The sequence below is a fragment of the Centruroides vittatus genome, unplaced genomic scaffold (assembly GCF_030686945.1).
Source record: "Centruroides vittatus isolate TY-2023 unplaced genomic scaffold, ASM3068694v2 contig_3360, whole genome shotgun sequence".
Taxonomy (NCBI): Eukaryota; Metazoa; Arthropoda; class Arachnida; order Scorpiones; family Buthidae; genus Centruroides; species Centruroides vittatus.
The window spans coordinates 21,288-38,291 of record NW_027122155.1 but is presented as its reverse complement, the minus strand read 5'-3'; the positions used below and the strand labels follow the sequence as shown (position 1 = coordinate 38,291).

The window sequence follows — 17,004 nt, the reverse complement described above, 5'->3', positions numbered from 1 at the left end:
ATATCATCATCAGTCAAAAGTTTTCTACTATAACATTGTCATCAACTCTGACATATTCTTCAAAATTGTAGTCAGAAAATGCATCTGGTAACTGCAGGGGGAGCACATCTTGAACACCTTTTGTTTCATTGGTAAGTTTACTTTTCAAAAGTTCATTGTTGGAATGTCGTCACTTAAATTGAACTCTTCTCTGTTAGTTTGTAGAAAGCCAGCATATGTTGAAAACAATTTGCTATTATTTGCATTGATACATTTTGCCATGCCATATGGACAAAGTTTATTGTATCAAGATTTATATAAAACAATTCTTTGTTATTATCTATAGAAGTTACTATTTTTGAAAGGAGAATTTGCCAATAGCTGTGTATAACCCCTTGATATAAAGACTAGTTTGAACCTATATTGGGCAGCATGAACACCAGTGTAATGCAATGTAAATTCTTGATGTCGGGATGTGCCAGGCAGTTTTCAATCAATAATAAAATTTTTCATTTCTTTTTTCTCAATTCATCCCATTCTCACAGTATACCACAGAAAATGACAGAGGTCAACCAAGCTTTTTGGTTAAATTTGTAGTTTACTGGTAGTTGTCAATTTTTGAAACATCTTGGATTTTTCATTTACTGATTACTAACAATTCTCTCTTTTCCATTCCCACAAGATTTGCTGCTAGTAGAATAGTAATTCTTTCTTTAGATAATTTTCCTCTTTCACAGCTTTCTCCTTTAAATTTTGGCATCCTATTTGGTGTAAGCTTATAAAACAGACTCATTTCATCAGTGTTAGATATCAAAATCTTGAAAATTTTCTAATTTTGGGCCACTTGTTTTGCAACCAGCCTTCTACAATGTCCATGTTTACTGCAGCTGCTTCTCCAATAATTTTTTTGGCTTCCAATATTGTGTCTTTTTTTAAATCTCTCAATTAAACTTTCTACTGGATTTAAACTTGGTACTCTTTTCCAATTTACTTCTAACTGTTTCACTTTTGACTGCAATATAGCACCATAACTTAAGTCTCTGTTGAGAAAACCATTTTAACAATATTTTATCTAATTCATCATGTGCTAATTTTAAGTTTTTTTTAGCATTTGAATTTTCACATTTGAACACGTGTGAGTATTTTGTCTTTTTCCTTCCAAATGGTATCAATTGTCAATCTAGTTATATTCATTTCTTTACATAATTCACTTTGCTTTACACCGCTTTTCAACCTTTTATTAATTTCATATTTAGTCTGTAACATAAATGACTTATGTTTCTGTTTACACTGATTAGTGCTTTGAGTCGTCATATTTCACAAGGACTTAAGCAAAGTACTTCATAATTCCAACTTACCAATAGCAAGTTGATATACCTCAATATTACATGCAGTTCATTATTCTTTATGACCAACATCAGTAAACAGAATTTTTCTAATCAATAACAGCATAAATTTTAAATTTTATGACAGCTTGATTTTGAAATTTTCTAGCTAATCTAAAGCATACTTCCAATTTCCAAACATTAAATGGGCAGGAAATCAAACAAAATCATTTAACTGTTAATAACAGATCACAAAATCATTTAACTGTTAATAACAGATCAAAAATAACATTTAAAATTACAGCACTAACAAATGAAAATCCTTGACAGTGTAAATTTCTAAGTTCATTGTTAATGGCTAGGTAAATAAACCTCAGAAAATACCTTAGTGAAATAAGAAAACTGGTAGACTATAGAGAGAATAAAAATTTAAATTTGTAATGAAAAATTTGTTGTGTGTATCAAAATTAATGTGCATTAGTGATAAATGTGTGCATTGAAATTAGTTACAGTAGTTAACCTTTTCATGTCACTCCCATTATCTTACACGAAAGTTTTTATTTAAAAATCCTAGAAATAACTCAAGAGTATTCTTTGTATGAATAATTTGTTACAATAAAACAATGAAAGTTATTGTTTAATTCTATTATAGTCAACTAAGACCTATCTTATTAATAGGACATTTACACTGGTGTGATAGCTATTTGCAATAAGTATAAGTTCTTAATCAGAAAAAAACACAATCTTTATTTTTCACCTGTTGTCTGTAAATGTCCTATTAATAAGATAGGTCTTAGTTGACTATAACAGAATAAAACAAGAGATAAGAATGTAAAGGCAACTAAATTAATAACTTTCATTTTTTAAAATCCAAATATTCTTTGTTATATACAGGTTCATTGTAGCCAAAAAAAAACATAACACTGCTCTTATGGGTGTGTCATTCATACTTAAAATTGATTAATTATAGCTGAGAGTTTGTTATAAGTGAACACTACTGTATATACATATATATCAATCCCGTACAATACTACTGTATATAATTTCTTCCAATTATTATATATAAGACAATATATAATACTGTAAATATTCAATATACAGACCTTACTCCAATCTGGCTTACAACTTATAGTTTTTTCTGCATCATCTAATGCTTCTTTAAATTTTTCTGCTTTTGCATATGCAGCACTGCGATTACTATAGAGGACATGATTGGATGGATCTAACTTAATAGCATCAGTATAAAATGCTACAGCATCATCAAGTTTTCCAGCATTTAATGCAGCATTTCCTTGGTCTTTCAAGGTATTAACCTAAACAAATTTTAGAAATTATATTTTTTGTAAATGAAAGTATAAATGCATATTATTCTATTTAAATTTAAAAATTATGTTAGACAATGTTAATATCAAATTTTAATTCTATTTGAAATTTTAGGTAGTCATTCTGTAATATGAAGAAAATAGAATAAATTTCATTAAAAATTTCTACACATACAATTTAAATCTGACTACATTTTATGTAGAATATTTCATTTATTATGTTTAAATTCAATCCTTATAACTAAATTTTTATTATATATAATAAAAAAATCCATTTGAGAGAATATGAGAGTGATTATACTGTAATTTATTTGATTTTGATATGTTCTCGTAATAAATTGTATATATAAAATAAAAATAATACATTTATGTGTACAAATAGTAAAAAAGTCCTCATAAAATTATCTAGTAACTAAAACAATATATTTACAGATAATTTCTATTTTATTTGGGGTGTACTATAGATTACTCCCTATGAATTTCTATTTTATTTGGGGTGTACTATAGATTACTCCCTATGCAATTTCAGGACTTTGATTATATATTTGAACTCAGGAAACCGAAACGAGTTCAACGGTACCCTATTTTTGGACCGGAGACGAAAAATAAAAAAGTTATCATACTTTTTCCCGGCGATCGCGCGATGATAGGGAGTTGCGCCGCTCTCCGCTCAGTGGCCTTGCTATCGCGATCGGGAGTCGCGTGCTTGCCGTTAAAATTGCCTTTAGTAGACGTTTCCCCCCTTTTTTTTACTTTGTTCAAAAACTACCGTGAATCGATCACTAGTTTAGCACATGGCGGCGTGTGGTGGCTCCCATACGAGAGGTCAGTCGGGAGCACAAAGTGGGAACAGCCGCCATGTTCGCGATCGTGCGATGATCGGAAGTCGTGTTGCTCTCTCCGCTCTCGTATCGCGTGTTTACCCTCCGGAAGATGACCGTAGTCCGACGTCATGGTTTGCAGACTTTACCGCAAGATGGCAATACTAGCAACTACGGTGCCGTTTGCATGAGAGCATTAAAAAAGTATGGTAAGTGAAAAAGTATGATAACTTTTTTATTTTTCGTCTCTGGTCCAAAAATAGGGTACCGTTGAACTCGTTTCGGTCCCCTGAGTTCAAATATATAATCAAAGTCCTGAAATTCCATAGGGAGTAATCTATAGTACACCCTTTATTTGTGTTAAATATATATATTTATATATATATACTAGCACAGGGGTGGCCAACAAGTCGATCGCAATCAATCGGTCAATCGCCAAGCCAATTTTGGTCAATCGCTAGCGATGTCTTGACTTAATGCATTATATTTGTAACCGAACTCAACTGTGTGCATGCAGTTATGACTCGACTCACAAGCAGTGAGTGCACTTTGTACTGAAACAGTGTATAAACATAGTATTTCACACTTCCCCCTCCCCACTTAGACTATGCCTATGACAACAAGTCGATCGCAACACATTTTTACGATAAAAAGTAGATCTTATGTGCACAAAAGTTGGCCACCCCTGTACTAGCAAATAAGCCCAGCATTGTATTAACAACAAACATTAAGTTTATTAGATTATTTCGTACTTCTAACCTTCTACTATATTATATTATAGTATTTGGATTTATATAACTACTAAGGTTATCTTATGTAAGGATTTATCACACTAAGTGACCAATCTAACACATTTTAAAAAGTACTATGATATAACAAATATTAAAATTAAAACCATATAGTTTGGTTATTTTAGCCTACATTGTCACATTTATTGCAATACTTGGATGGTACAAAATGGCACAAAGTCATCGGTCAAGTAGACAGGAATTGAAAATATCTCTCTTTTATGATATCTTAACATTAGGGGAAAAAAAAAAAAAATGTTTTATCTTCAAGAAACTACCATTCATAGCCAAATATCAAAGAGTAATCTGTCAAAAAATCAAATTTCATGAAAAACAGACCAAATATGTAAACTTGGCACCCCTGAAAACCACTTAAAACATATTTTGTTCTTGCCGGTAACTTTGTATCAAGAAATTTTCCTATTCAAATGCCACCATACCACTTGATCCGATAGAAAGAAGGGTCTGTTACAGAAGGGGGTTGAAGTAATTCAACCAAAAGTAGTAGTTGACCACCTCCTGGAAGAGAGGATGGTCGACAACTACTAATTAATACTGGTCCACCATTAATATTTGAAAAGTGATCAATGTTGAATAGGTTGTTATGGCCCATATGTGATTGAAGTTGCTAATTCTAATGTGCAAAAGACTTCATATGACTTGTTTAAATAAAAACAAGGAAAATGGCAAAGCCGTATTTGGAACAAGACTATGTCTCAGAGACTCATTACTAAGCAGGATCACTTCGGCGCTCAAGGTGGGTCTCGTTTTCATTCTCCAATCTTCTTTGGTATTGCTGGTTTTGAGCACAATCATTCAAATTTCACTGGCCTCGGCCATGGCCAAGAGGTTGTCCACGACGCATTTTCGGTGAAATTAAATGTAAAAAGAAAACAAATTATATTTCGAAAGTTAGTTTTAATATAAAATTATAACGACTAGCACCATCTACTTTCAAAAATGTTCTGATGATAAAACAAGATATCTCGGATCAACTGGTCAAGGTCAGCACGTGGCGACCAGAGATACGTCCAGAGTAACACGGGACAGGTAAATGGGTTTTTTCAAAGATTCGTTTGTCAAAATTTGATTTAGCAACATTCACTTTCCAAACTTCCCAACACACGTGTTTGTCAAAATTCAATTTCACAATATTCGTATTTCCAACTTACCAACAAGCAACGCATGCGCAAATCTCGCACTTCTGCCTGTTTGTAGAGTGTTGCCATTTTGTATTTTTATTGTGTTTTGGTTCTCGGTCCCCTGACTACCTAGTTTGGTTTTTTTTTATGCGCGCATGATTTGGGCACCTAATACTCCATGCCAAATTTCAACTCCTGACATGTACTCCTTCATATGTCTAAGCTGATAAGACAGCAGTCAGTACGATTTTATAAACAAGACATAGTCTTGTCAATAATATTAGTTATCCTTAAGTTCACTACAGACATTGTTTCGAAGACATTTTTTGTCATCATACATTTCATTAGAAATTATACTTCTAAAAAAAATTTCATCATCTTTAACCTGATAGATTTTGCCATCCAAATTACATGCATAAATTATATCATCTACTATTAATCTATTATAACGTATAGTCGAGTCCGCATAAGCCATCATAGGTATAACTAGTGTGAGGACCCAAACGAGGTCCGAAATCGCAAAAAATGCAGAATTCTTTTGTGTAAAAATAACGATAAATTATATGAGAGAGAGAGAGGGGGGGAACTCTTGATCAAAACGTGACGCAAAATGTAAACAACGAGTCTCAGGATGACGCCAACACATGTTAAATGACCTGTTAATGTTAAACCCAAAGGTAGAACTCGGACACACGCGCTCATAAATAGGTATAAGTCTGGCTCAAGTACTCATAAATAATCAACTTAGGAAAACAATTTCGGAAAAAGGGAAAAATTTGAGGGATAGAAAAATATCGCGTGATCGTTAGAATTCCAAAATGACATCATTTACAAACAACAGATTAAATTATGAGTGCAGGCGTTGTGGTTCTATCAACAATCTCTGAGCATAGTCAACAAATAAACACCTCGAATCAGACCTTTTCCGTGACCCGAGATGGTCTTGTTTTGCGCTTGGAAACAAAGGGGAGACCAATCGGGAAGCGAGAAAAGGGACGAGGGACCAATCCGATAAGGTGGATAGTGCACAAGAAAAACATATAAAAACTGGGACTTCAAGGTCAAAAGAGGAGTCTCCTCCGAAATAAAAACTGTCGCCTTTGGATTAAGCTGACTGTGTGCTTCATAGTGTATTGTGCCATCGCCCGAGTCATCTCTGTGTATTTCTGATCATCCCCAACACTCAGCAATCCTTCTCATCCGCCCTGGGGTGTGACCGACGTCAAGGTTCTCGTCTGGATCAGTGAAGGACTGTCAATCGATGATGTAAGCATTATGTTACAAATAAATGGTTTTCGCATGTAAAACACTTGTTTTCATTTGCCTCCTTCGCAACCACCACATACACGGTTTCCCTTAGGCTCACGGGATTAATTGTAACCTCTTTAAAGTCGGCAAAAGTTACACTAGACATCGTCAGTTAGGTAGTCAGTTTTCTGTGGTCCCAGCCGACTTACATAGGCATTAATGTTAAAAAACTCTAGTTTACTCGACACCATTTAACTCATCACCACAGGATAAAGTGACATACTTTTTCTGTCCCACACTTGCTTAGATCTCTGATAAGTCAACTCCAGTCCTGGAAGAAAAAAAATGAGTTCACACCACACAGCTTAACGTCATAGCACAATCCAATTTTGCATTTTCTCACCTTTCATTCATGTGTTATTTGCAGCAAGTATTTCACATTTCTGTTAGAAATGAGTATCCAAAACCTAACAACACTTATGCTGAAGGAAAAATACAAACTTGTGTTTGAATTTGAATGTAATAAAACTTTGCAAGCCAAATTTGCAAACAAGAAAATCTTTCAAGAACAACATTGGTGGGAATTCAGAAGAAAAAAGAGGAAATTAAAACACTTTCTTGGGTCTTCATCGCAACTGTCTTGAAAACACCAGAGAAAGTCACTGTACAAGGATGTCGAAGATGTTCTGGTACGTTGGCCAGAGCAAATTTGTTCATTGAATCTTCCTGTTTCAGGGCCAATACTGAAACAAAAAGCGATTGAAATTGCTGAGGTACTTGGCGTAAAAACTAACTTTAGTGCCAGTGATGGATGGTCATAGAGATACATTGCATGTACTGTATAAAGCACTATTTTCCTAATTGTGGTTTTTTTTAACTTTGTTTTAGTCATCATATTAGATAACACATTTCCACTTCCCCTCAGGTGTCGACTTGTGCAGACTCGACTATAATTTAATTTTTCTAGCACCTTTTAAACGTAATTTGTTAATTTCCTAACCATTCTAGTAGCTACAGAATAATCGTCATTCATAAAGATATTAGTACCTTTTAAATTCCTCATATTCTTATAAACTTTTATTTTATCTTTCTAATTCATCAGCTCACATATAACAAGTCTTTTTTTGTAAGGGCAAAAACTTACCAACTCTATAAGCCTTCTTAATATTTACTTCAGAGATTTTTAAACTATATTCAAACGGATTTTGCACCAAACTAACAGCATCCTTATCACTTCCATTATCTGGAAGTTCAGAAATCACTATCTTATTCTTTCTTTCCTTATCTCCCAATTTCAACAGTCTCTCAAACAAGTTTAGATTATCCAAAGACATGAAAAAGTGTAATTTACTATTGTTTAAGCTAGTGTAGCCATTTTTCTTATCCTCTTCAAGTACCGAGATCTGAGACGCCAAATCTACAAATGCTGTATCGATGTTTTCTACCCATGCCTGGATATTTGACAGTTGTCTAAAAAAATTTGTAATATATGATTAGAAGAAATTTGTAATTTAAGCAAAAAACGAATACCTTCCTGAACATCAATTTCTTTTTCTGCTTGAAAATATGAAAGAATCAGTCGTTCTGCTGGGTCACTTGTAAACCCTTCATCTTTAAAAAAAAAAAAAAAAAAACAGAATTTCTACACTGGAGTAATGTAAAATGCACATACCTATAAACCTTTCACCGGTGTGCATCTCAGAACAAAATATACAATAAAGTTACAAACGTTTTCGAACCGTTACGGTTCTTCTTCAGGCAACTTGAACTTCCTAATCGAATGCACTTCAATTCAAAGTTGTTATGAAATATAATAAGGAACATTATCCCGTGCAAATTGATGATGTCATTATGGACTTACACACAATAGTTGCTGTGTGCTATCATAGAGTTTTATCCAGGATGGCCTGCCAGGCCATTATCCTCCTTAATGGCATTTTCATATCCAGGATGGCCTGCCAGGCCATTATCCTCCTTAATGGCATTTAAGCATATGTAGATCGCCTCAAGCCATCTGAGATGGTCCATGCAGTGGGTGGTGTGTATGACCTTTGCTTGAGAGAATATAGGTTCTATATCCAGGTCCAAAGAATATACAGCCAGGGCTGTGTTGGTTCTTTCATGTTGAATATCTGCTTTATGTTCTTTACTTCTGATTTTGAGGGTGCGTTTGGTTGATCTTATGTAGACCATGCTTCTATTACACCTATGATCAATGATAGGGATGGTGTACAAGCCTGGAAATTTATTTCTGTTGGGGGTAACATATCAAAAATTGTAGCACACCTTCTAAAAGTTATGCGGATATTCTTTTTCTTAGCAATCCTATTGTATATGGAATTTAGCACTGGATTATGTGATTGGGATGTTGTCAATTGGAGTATCGTTGGTTAGATGGTTACGATTTGCTTCTAGATGCTGTATTTTGTTGCTCAGTTTACGTATGAGTCCGTAGTAACCATGACGTTTGGCTATATCTTCTATACGTTTCATTTCGGACCAGATTGCTATTTGGGAAGGAAGGCATATGGGCTCTCTTGATTAATGGTTTGAAAGCTATGAATTTGTATTATGAAGGGTCACAGGATCCTGCTGGTATATATAAACAATCTGAGCTCGGTTTACGGTAAACTTCTGTGTGGACGGTTGTTCCTTCAATCCTAATGTTAATGTCCAGGAAGTGAGCTTCTGTAGGGTGAGCTTGGTCTATTTCTATAGTTAAGCCATATGGATTGTCATTGATAAAATCAACTAGGGCAGAAATGTTTGGCTTATCTTTCCATAGGATTAGAATATCATCTATATACCGTTTATATAATACGATGTTGGAGAGAAGCTCTGGGATAAATTCAGATTCCTGTTTCCTCACTACCATCTCACACAGGTCTCCTGCAATGGGGCTGACCATTGGGACTCTTCTCTCTTGCTCATAAGTTATTCCTTTGAATTGGAAGGAGTTGTGACAAAGTAAATGTGCCATTTCAAGGATATGTTGGTGCAATGTGTTATCTATATGGTGCAAAATACTGGTGGAAGTTTAATAGATGGATACAGTGATTTAAAGTCTAAGACTGTGATGAATCCTGGAGGCATTGATAATTCTTTAAGTATGAAAACCAGGTCTACCGGACTGGTGAGGGAGTAAGGGTATTCTTCCAGGAGGGGTGCAAGCATCCTGTGAGTGGCTTTCTCCAGTTTAATAGTAGGTGCCCTAGCTTTATCTACAACTGGTCTTAGTTCTCGCCCCTGTTTTATGGGTTTTTGTGAAAGCGAACATTCTAGGAGTGTCTGGTGCATCGGTATTAATATTTTTTAGCTCCAGTTGTTCCACTAGCTTTGTATTGGCGAAGCATTTAACCTTCATTTGTAAATTGGCAATGGCATTACTGTTAGTGAAGTTGCATTGCATATGATTAATATGCTCCTCTAATAATCTGTTCTAGGTACCCCTCTTCAAGAGGACTAATGAATTGCTTTTGTCTGCTCTGACCAGCATGACTTTATTCATCTGCATCCATTTGCAAGTACGCTCCAGATTTGCTCTTAAATGCTTCTCTTCATCTTTATTCTGAAATTGCATTCTTACATTTCTAGCAGATGAATCTTGAGAAACTGGGGAATAGTTTTTCTTTTCTCAGGAACTGTATTAGCTTCAAAATGTATTAGATTCAAAAAGAAAAAAAAATCACCAAAATAAATCCAAAATTACAACTGTTAATTTTTTTCACCAGCAACAACCGTCAAGCTAAGTAATTATTATTTATCAAAAGTAATTTGTACTTAATATAGACATTTAGGCTATCATCTTTTACAATCAAGTCCACTTACTTAACAGAGCATCTGATAAGGGAGCAGTTCACTTAAGAGCGAACTCACTTGTTCCCAATTTTTTACTTTTTTATATGTAACAGAACTTCTGTTACAGAACAGTGGATAGAAGAAATAAGCCAACAACTACTGGATTATATCGGGCTATGATATTGCAATTATTTAAAATTAATAACTAAATAATTTGTTAACTTGAGGGAGGCATTAGGTGCCATCTCTTATTAGATTTAATAAACATAATTAACCCGATACAATCTGGTAGTTGTTAGATTATTATGTACATTCAGTACATTGGGTTGTTGTTGGTTTCTAGATAGTAGAGCAGTCCATTTAAATAAGGTTGTGTTGGTAACTTTTTACAGCAGCAGTTCACATAAGCACTATTCTAAGAAAGATTTATAATGATCTAGAATCACCCAACACATCATGGCTCTATTTAAACAATCACAAACAAACCTTTTTAACCAGTAATTGAACTTTAATATAGTTTCTGAACGTTTTTAGCCTTCACCATGGGATTGTTTATTTACTCACCCCAGTAAGTTTGAGAAGACTGTTATGGCTCCATTTTCCAATTATACAGTCTGATGATATCCAATGAAATAAGGACAAAAGCATTTGCATAAGTAAAGGATTTTTTGCTGGTGTTTTGGCTTTTGGGTAGGATGATTGTATACAACATATTCAGCATTTAGCTGTTGTCTATTATAAGGGTCTAACTTTAATCATAAAGTATACATCACTCAGGGTGCATGGTGATGGGACTCTCTACACTACAGTATCTGTTGAGGTTTGAAATATGCAATATGATTAAAAGAAAACAAATGGAAAAAGATAAATAGGTTGAACAACACAGAAACAAAACAGAAATTATTAAAAAGAAAGCTGCAATTAATCACATCAAAAAGAAAATTATGAATTTCATTAAACAACCTAAACAAATGACTTATTGTGTGAATAGTTACAACAGCACATGTAGTTCATTTCTGTACTTATAAATTATCAAAAGAAAATTTGATAGAAGATAAGTACAAAACTGTGAGAGTACTTGTTTTTATACTCTGTCCCATTAGAGAGAATTCAGAAATTTTGGAGAAAGGCTGTTTACACTTTTCAGCTATATCTCCTATTATTCAGCTATACTGTATTATTTGGAAGTGAAAGTAATCTCACTGGTAAATATACTACATTTACTGATTATTAATTAAACAATGAAATTGATATAAAAATAGAAACCAATATAAGTACAATAAAATTATATGATAATGAACTGTTATGTTTCCAACTGATATAAGTTGTATAGAATTCCTAAAACACAAAGAGTAGAGATATTTGAATAACCTTCAGTGATCTTGTTACTTCCGATAAGGTAAGTAATCCCATGCAGCATTCCCACTTTCAATTGCAATTCTCATATTTTTCAAAAGTTTTAAATGATGATGATAATTTGAAATCAGCAATGTAAGTACCAAAAGTACATGCCACTGCAGAAAAACTGTGTATATCAGAGCAGCAAAGAAAAGGACCTAAAATAGGATTTTCCCAATATGTTTTTGTATTGTGATTTGTTCATGTGCTTACTTATAAATATATACACAGATCTTTTGTTTTCTTGCATTTTTGTGTCAAATTTAATATTTCTACAACTTTGACTCACAACATTTTCACTGGAAAATCAGTCTATGATTCACTGAAATTTGACATTGCAACTATCAGTACACCATGTCCCATGTCCAGTATGCAAGCATATGGAATTGAGAATGCAAATACTGTATGATGTAGTGGCTAACAATTTAACCAAAGCTTGGCTGCCTTCTGTTGAGTGAAACTTAATATATGCATGATGTGAATGAGTATAGGCTTACTGGATTTGCTCTGCAAAGTTGTAACCTCATCAATAGGTAGGCAGAAGTCATGAGTCTTGAAAGACATGAGTCTTATCAAGACTGCTAGATGGGCATATAGATGTTAAGATTTCTAAATTCTAGGCAAAAAATGACCAGATGTACCAGATGTTAATGTACACATTTTTTAAAAAATGCCCAGAACATTTGTGGGTAAATTCTGAACACATTTTCACTTTTCTGAAAAAAAGCCTAAAATTGCAAAAATTAATAAATATGAGAATTTTGCCAAAATTTTTCCAAAATTTAGTGGCTGCCCTGAGTCTTATATGTATGTAACACAGTACTGTATTTCCTAACAGTTGTAATATCTGCAATATATTTCAACTTGTAATGTTGTACAAAATACATAATAAATGCATTGTTCAAAACTGACTGATGTGACTCGTGAATTACTTAGTTAACTCACAAAATTTTTAGGATAGCATATTCTCTGCATATACTAATATTAAACTTTAGATATCTGAATACTCAGTAATTAGCTACCTGTTTACTATTTTCATATCATATTGTGTACACAATCTTTTAAACTAGCAAAATGATTTTAAATGGTTAAACATTTTCTAGAAGTTAATCTTTTTAGTTGTTTTTAATCACTCTTTCAAATTCTTCCCTTTGGCCTTAGTCTCATTTGACAGTAGGATCAACATACCTGGATTTTATTTTGAATTGCCATTTGGCCTGATCACGGGCCTGGTCTGGATGTAGGCCCACGGTCCGCAGGTCATAATGTAACATGTCCAGCCAACACTGCCTTGGGCAGCCCAAGGTAGTGTTGGCTGGACACACTTGGAGGTACCTGGGCCTTAGGCAAGACCCAGATACCTCCAAGGGTAGGTCCATGAGAATGAGGGAATCTGCATCAGCACAGAGTGCATGACCATAGAAGCTCCATGTCGCAGACCTTTTCCTTGCTCCATCTAGTCTCCTGTAGTGTGTAGATGTCGATGTGTTGCCTCCACAGGGTTGCTGCAACAAACTCGCGCCTGGCATACATCGTACCAACATTGAGCATCGCCACTCTCATTTGATCAATATTTTTTCCCTCCTCGTATTTTGCGTTGTTGTTTTTGGGTTTTCTTTCAAATAAACTATAATTTTCAATTTTTAAAACTAGTTTTGCAAAGTAAACTTTTTTAGTTAAAACAGATAATTTCAAAAGCATATCTTTTTAGAATTGGTAAATTAATAAGTTTAAAATATTTTACTATATATAATTTATTCTCAACTAAAAGGTTGACTCTTCCCTTAAAGACTGTTGTGTTCCTGAGGTGTTGAAAAAGAACAGAATATAAAGACTTTTATAGTTTCTTCCAATTTGTGAATATTTGTATTTTATTATTATCCTGGCCATTGTATTTTTTAATTTATCTTGTTATTAATCCACAAATGTAGAGCTATCTGACTTAGTAAAGGCTTTTTATTTACAACATTTACTTATGATAATAAATAATCTGTTAAAAAAGTATAAATTTATTAAATTGTTTTTTTTTAATATTAATATTTGAATGGAATCAGTATATTTAAACTAAATTGAAAAAAATTTTAATCAGAAATTATTTTGTTAAAACAATCAAAATTATTAATATGAAAATTGAAATACAACTAATGGTATAATTTAAATTTCAAGTATTTATAAGTTTTTGCACTTTATTTTTATTTTTAGACTAGTTTGTTAATATCTGCCCTTAAACTGACGTTGCAAAAGGTAATTGTAAAAAGTTCAGAAAAAGTAGAAATATTTTCAAAATTTTTTTATTGATGGTAGATTGTTAATTTAAGAGTATTACAAATTGTTCCCTTGAATTCATGACACTGCATAACTAAGGGAGGATGCACACATGCAGCACACCAAAAAGCAGTGTTGCATCTTGGCTAATGGCAGAACCACCACACAACAATCTTTTACATTTCAGCACATGCATACAATATTCAAGATGGTGAATGATACAAATGCTGTCATCGTCCTTATGTTTACAAATTTTGTTTTGTACAGCTTGCTTTATTTAGCTAGAAGATATCACTATAAAAGATTTGACTAAAGGCAAAACAAAGTTGTAATTCATACTCTTTATGGCATTAAATGAATTCTCTGATTGTTTTGATGTAATGCTAAGTTCTCTTTAAAGTTTAAAGTCTTTCAGTATTTTAGTAAAGACCTTATATATATATTGGTCAAAAGGCTGAGTGGTCTGTTGTTTGTTTTCTCTCTTCTCCTTTTTGAAAATGAAAACCATTATTGCATTGTTCTAGCATTCTAGTTCATCAGACTTCTTGAACCACTAGGAGAAGAGAACAGATAAAATACTAGCAAAATCTTCATCAGTTTCTTTAATATGATCAACTGAGATTCTACCTTCTCCAGATTTTTCTCTTTTCATGCATTTTATAACACTGTATACTTCATCTTTCCTTATAGGGATTATCTGTTCTGTTTTATATATTATTCCCATGTTACCTACATTGCTTTGGGTCTTGCCCTCATCATATCTGTAAAGCTTATTATAGAATCTTTCAACAGCAAATTATTGGGCTGCAATTTGAAAAAATTACATCCCACTGTTGTCTGCACGTCTTTCCTTAATCTCAAGAATGAAATTTGATAGATGAAAGATGAGATCAGTTATGGAAACCTTAGAGGCAGGAAACCCTGATTAACTATGTAAGAACTTCTGATGCAAACCAGAAATCACATTGTTTCAATTCAAAACTTCCCCTGAAAGCAGTTAATGATGACCAACACAACTATTGTTAAAGGAAAAGTATGTACAGGGCAAGACCCCACAGTTCTAATTTGAGTTGGAGAGAATATATTTTAAATTAAATAAATTAAAAATATGATTAAAACTTGCAGCCCAGCATTGTGATGATGTCACAATAAATAATTGCTCATTTATCTAAATATATAAAATTACTTGTCTTGACTGAGTGATTGACTAATCGTCACCCAGAGAAAATCGCTGAACCTAAAGTGGTGAAATTTGGTACACAGGGTACGTCATGAAAATGCACACTAAGAAGGAAATTTTCGAAATTTCCCCGCTAGGGGGAAGAGGGAGAGCATTAAGGTTTAACCTGAAGAACGGCTGTACTGTATTTTAGATGAAATTTTTTGTTTTCAACTATGTTTAGTCTTCATTGAGTATTTAGGTGTATTAAACTGATAACATTTCAGACATTGTTATAAATATTTTTATATATTTTGATTTTTTAACCAAATGTTTAAACCATTTTAAATTTGAATTTGTTATTGCATATTGGTTTAATTATAGAACGATTGTAAACGTTCCAGAAAATTGATCAAATTGAAAACAGTTTGTTTGATTCTCAGTGGTAGGTGTTATATAACAATTACTATGGTTGTTGAAATACTGAACGTAAATGGTGTTTACTTGCAAAATCTGCACAGGCAAAGTCGTGGGTAAGGCCAAGACTCCACTAGCATAAAAACACCCCTTGCCGTAAAAGCCTTTAATCACGTGACCATAATATTTTATGCCTGAACAAGTTGTAAAACCAGCATAAAAGTGAGTTGAGCAGTGTTCAACTTTCAATGCGAATACGGCCATAACATGGTACCATCCACCAATCAGAAGTCAGTGAAATCTAGGTCATCATCGTGACACAGTGCGAAAATGGCAGAAAACGAGCTTTTGTGTATGTTCTCTGGTGGCTACTCTAGAATAGATCTGGAAAGATTTATCGAAAACATCCGAAAGTATTCATGTATCTACGACAAGAGGTATCCCGATTATAATAATGGTTAGCCTAAAACACATGATATGGATGGCCAAAAGAAAATCCTTCAATTTCAAGGAGTATATGATAAATCCACCTATACACACTGGGGTAAAACCACTGAATCCTCTTGAAACCTTTTAACTGGTATGGTATGCTCAAATTTTGTAAGCGAACGTTTTCGCTTACAAAACTGGGTCCTTTCTCAAGCTATGTTCTCTTTGTTGATTGTTATATCGAAGATTATCCACTTTCCGGATAAAAATTCGAATTATCAAATCCATCGAAACTGCACGCTAACCAACTTTTAAAATTTTAAAAACAATCACGTGACGATCGTTTGCCACGTATAGAGCCCACAGAAAACAATTAGCTATTCTCAATTGGATCTTATCTCTTAACAAGGTGACGTTTTAAAAGGGGAGCCTCTTCGATCTTTTTTCCTCCATTACTCCGTATCGCCCTTTTGTATTAGGGCCTGCCATGCCAATAATAACTTTATCTCGTCCCTCGAATTGACTGGTTGGGTGGAGTGGAAGGTCTTACATATCTCTACCTGCTCCAACCATCTAGAGATAAAGTTATCATTGGCATGGCAGGCCCTAATACAAAAGGGCAATACAGAGTAATGGAGGAAAAAAGATCGAAGAGGCTCCCCCTTTTAAAACGTCACCTTGTTAAGAGATAAGATCCAATTGAGAATAGCTAATTGTTTTCTGTGGGCTCTATACGTGGCAAACGATCGTCACGTGATCATTTTTAAATTTAAAAAGTTGGTTAGCGTGCAGTTTCGATGGCTTTGATAATTCGAATTTTTATCCGGAAAGTGGATAATCTTCGATATAACAATCAACAAAGAGAACATAGCTTGAGAAAGGACCCAGTGAGGGAGCTGAAAACGTTCGCTTA

At 33.8% G+C, this 17,004-nt stretch overlaps 1 protein-coding gene across 1 annotated transcript in view; it reads right to left on the bottom strand.

Moving 5' to 3' along the window:
* The window catches only part of LOC136974002 (stress-induced-phosphoprotein 1-like), a 42,156-nt gene that overhangs the window by 21,550 nt on the left and 3,602 nt on the right, over positions 1–17,004 (bottom strand). The window contains exon 2 of the mRNA XM_067268771.1: positions 2,408–2,617. Within this exon, the coding sequence (XP_067124872.1) occupies positions 2,408–2,617 (210 nt within the window). The remainder of the gene's footprint in view (positions 1–2,407; positions 2,618–17,004) is intronic.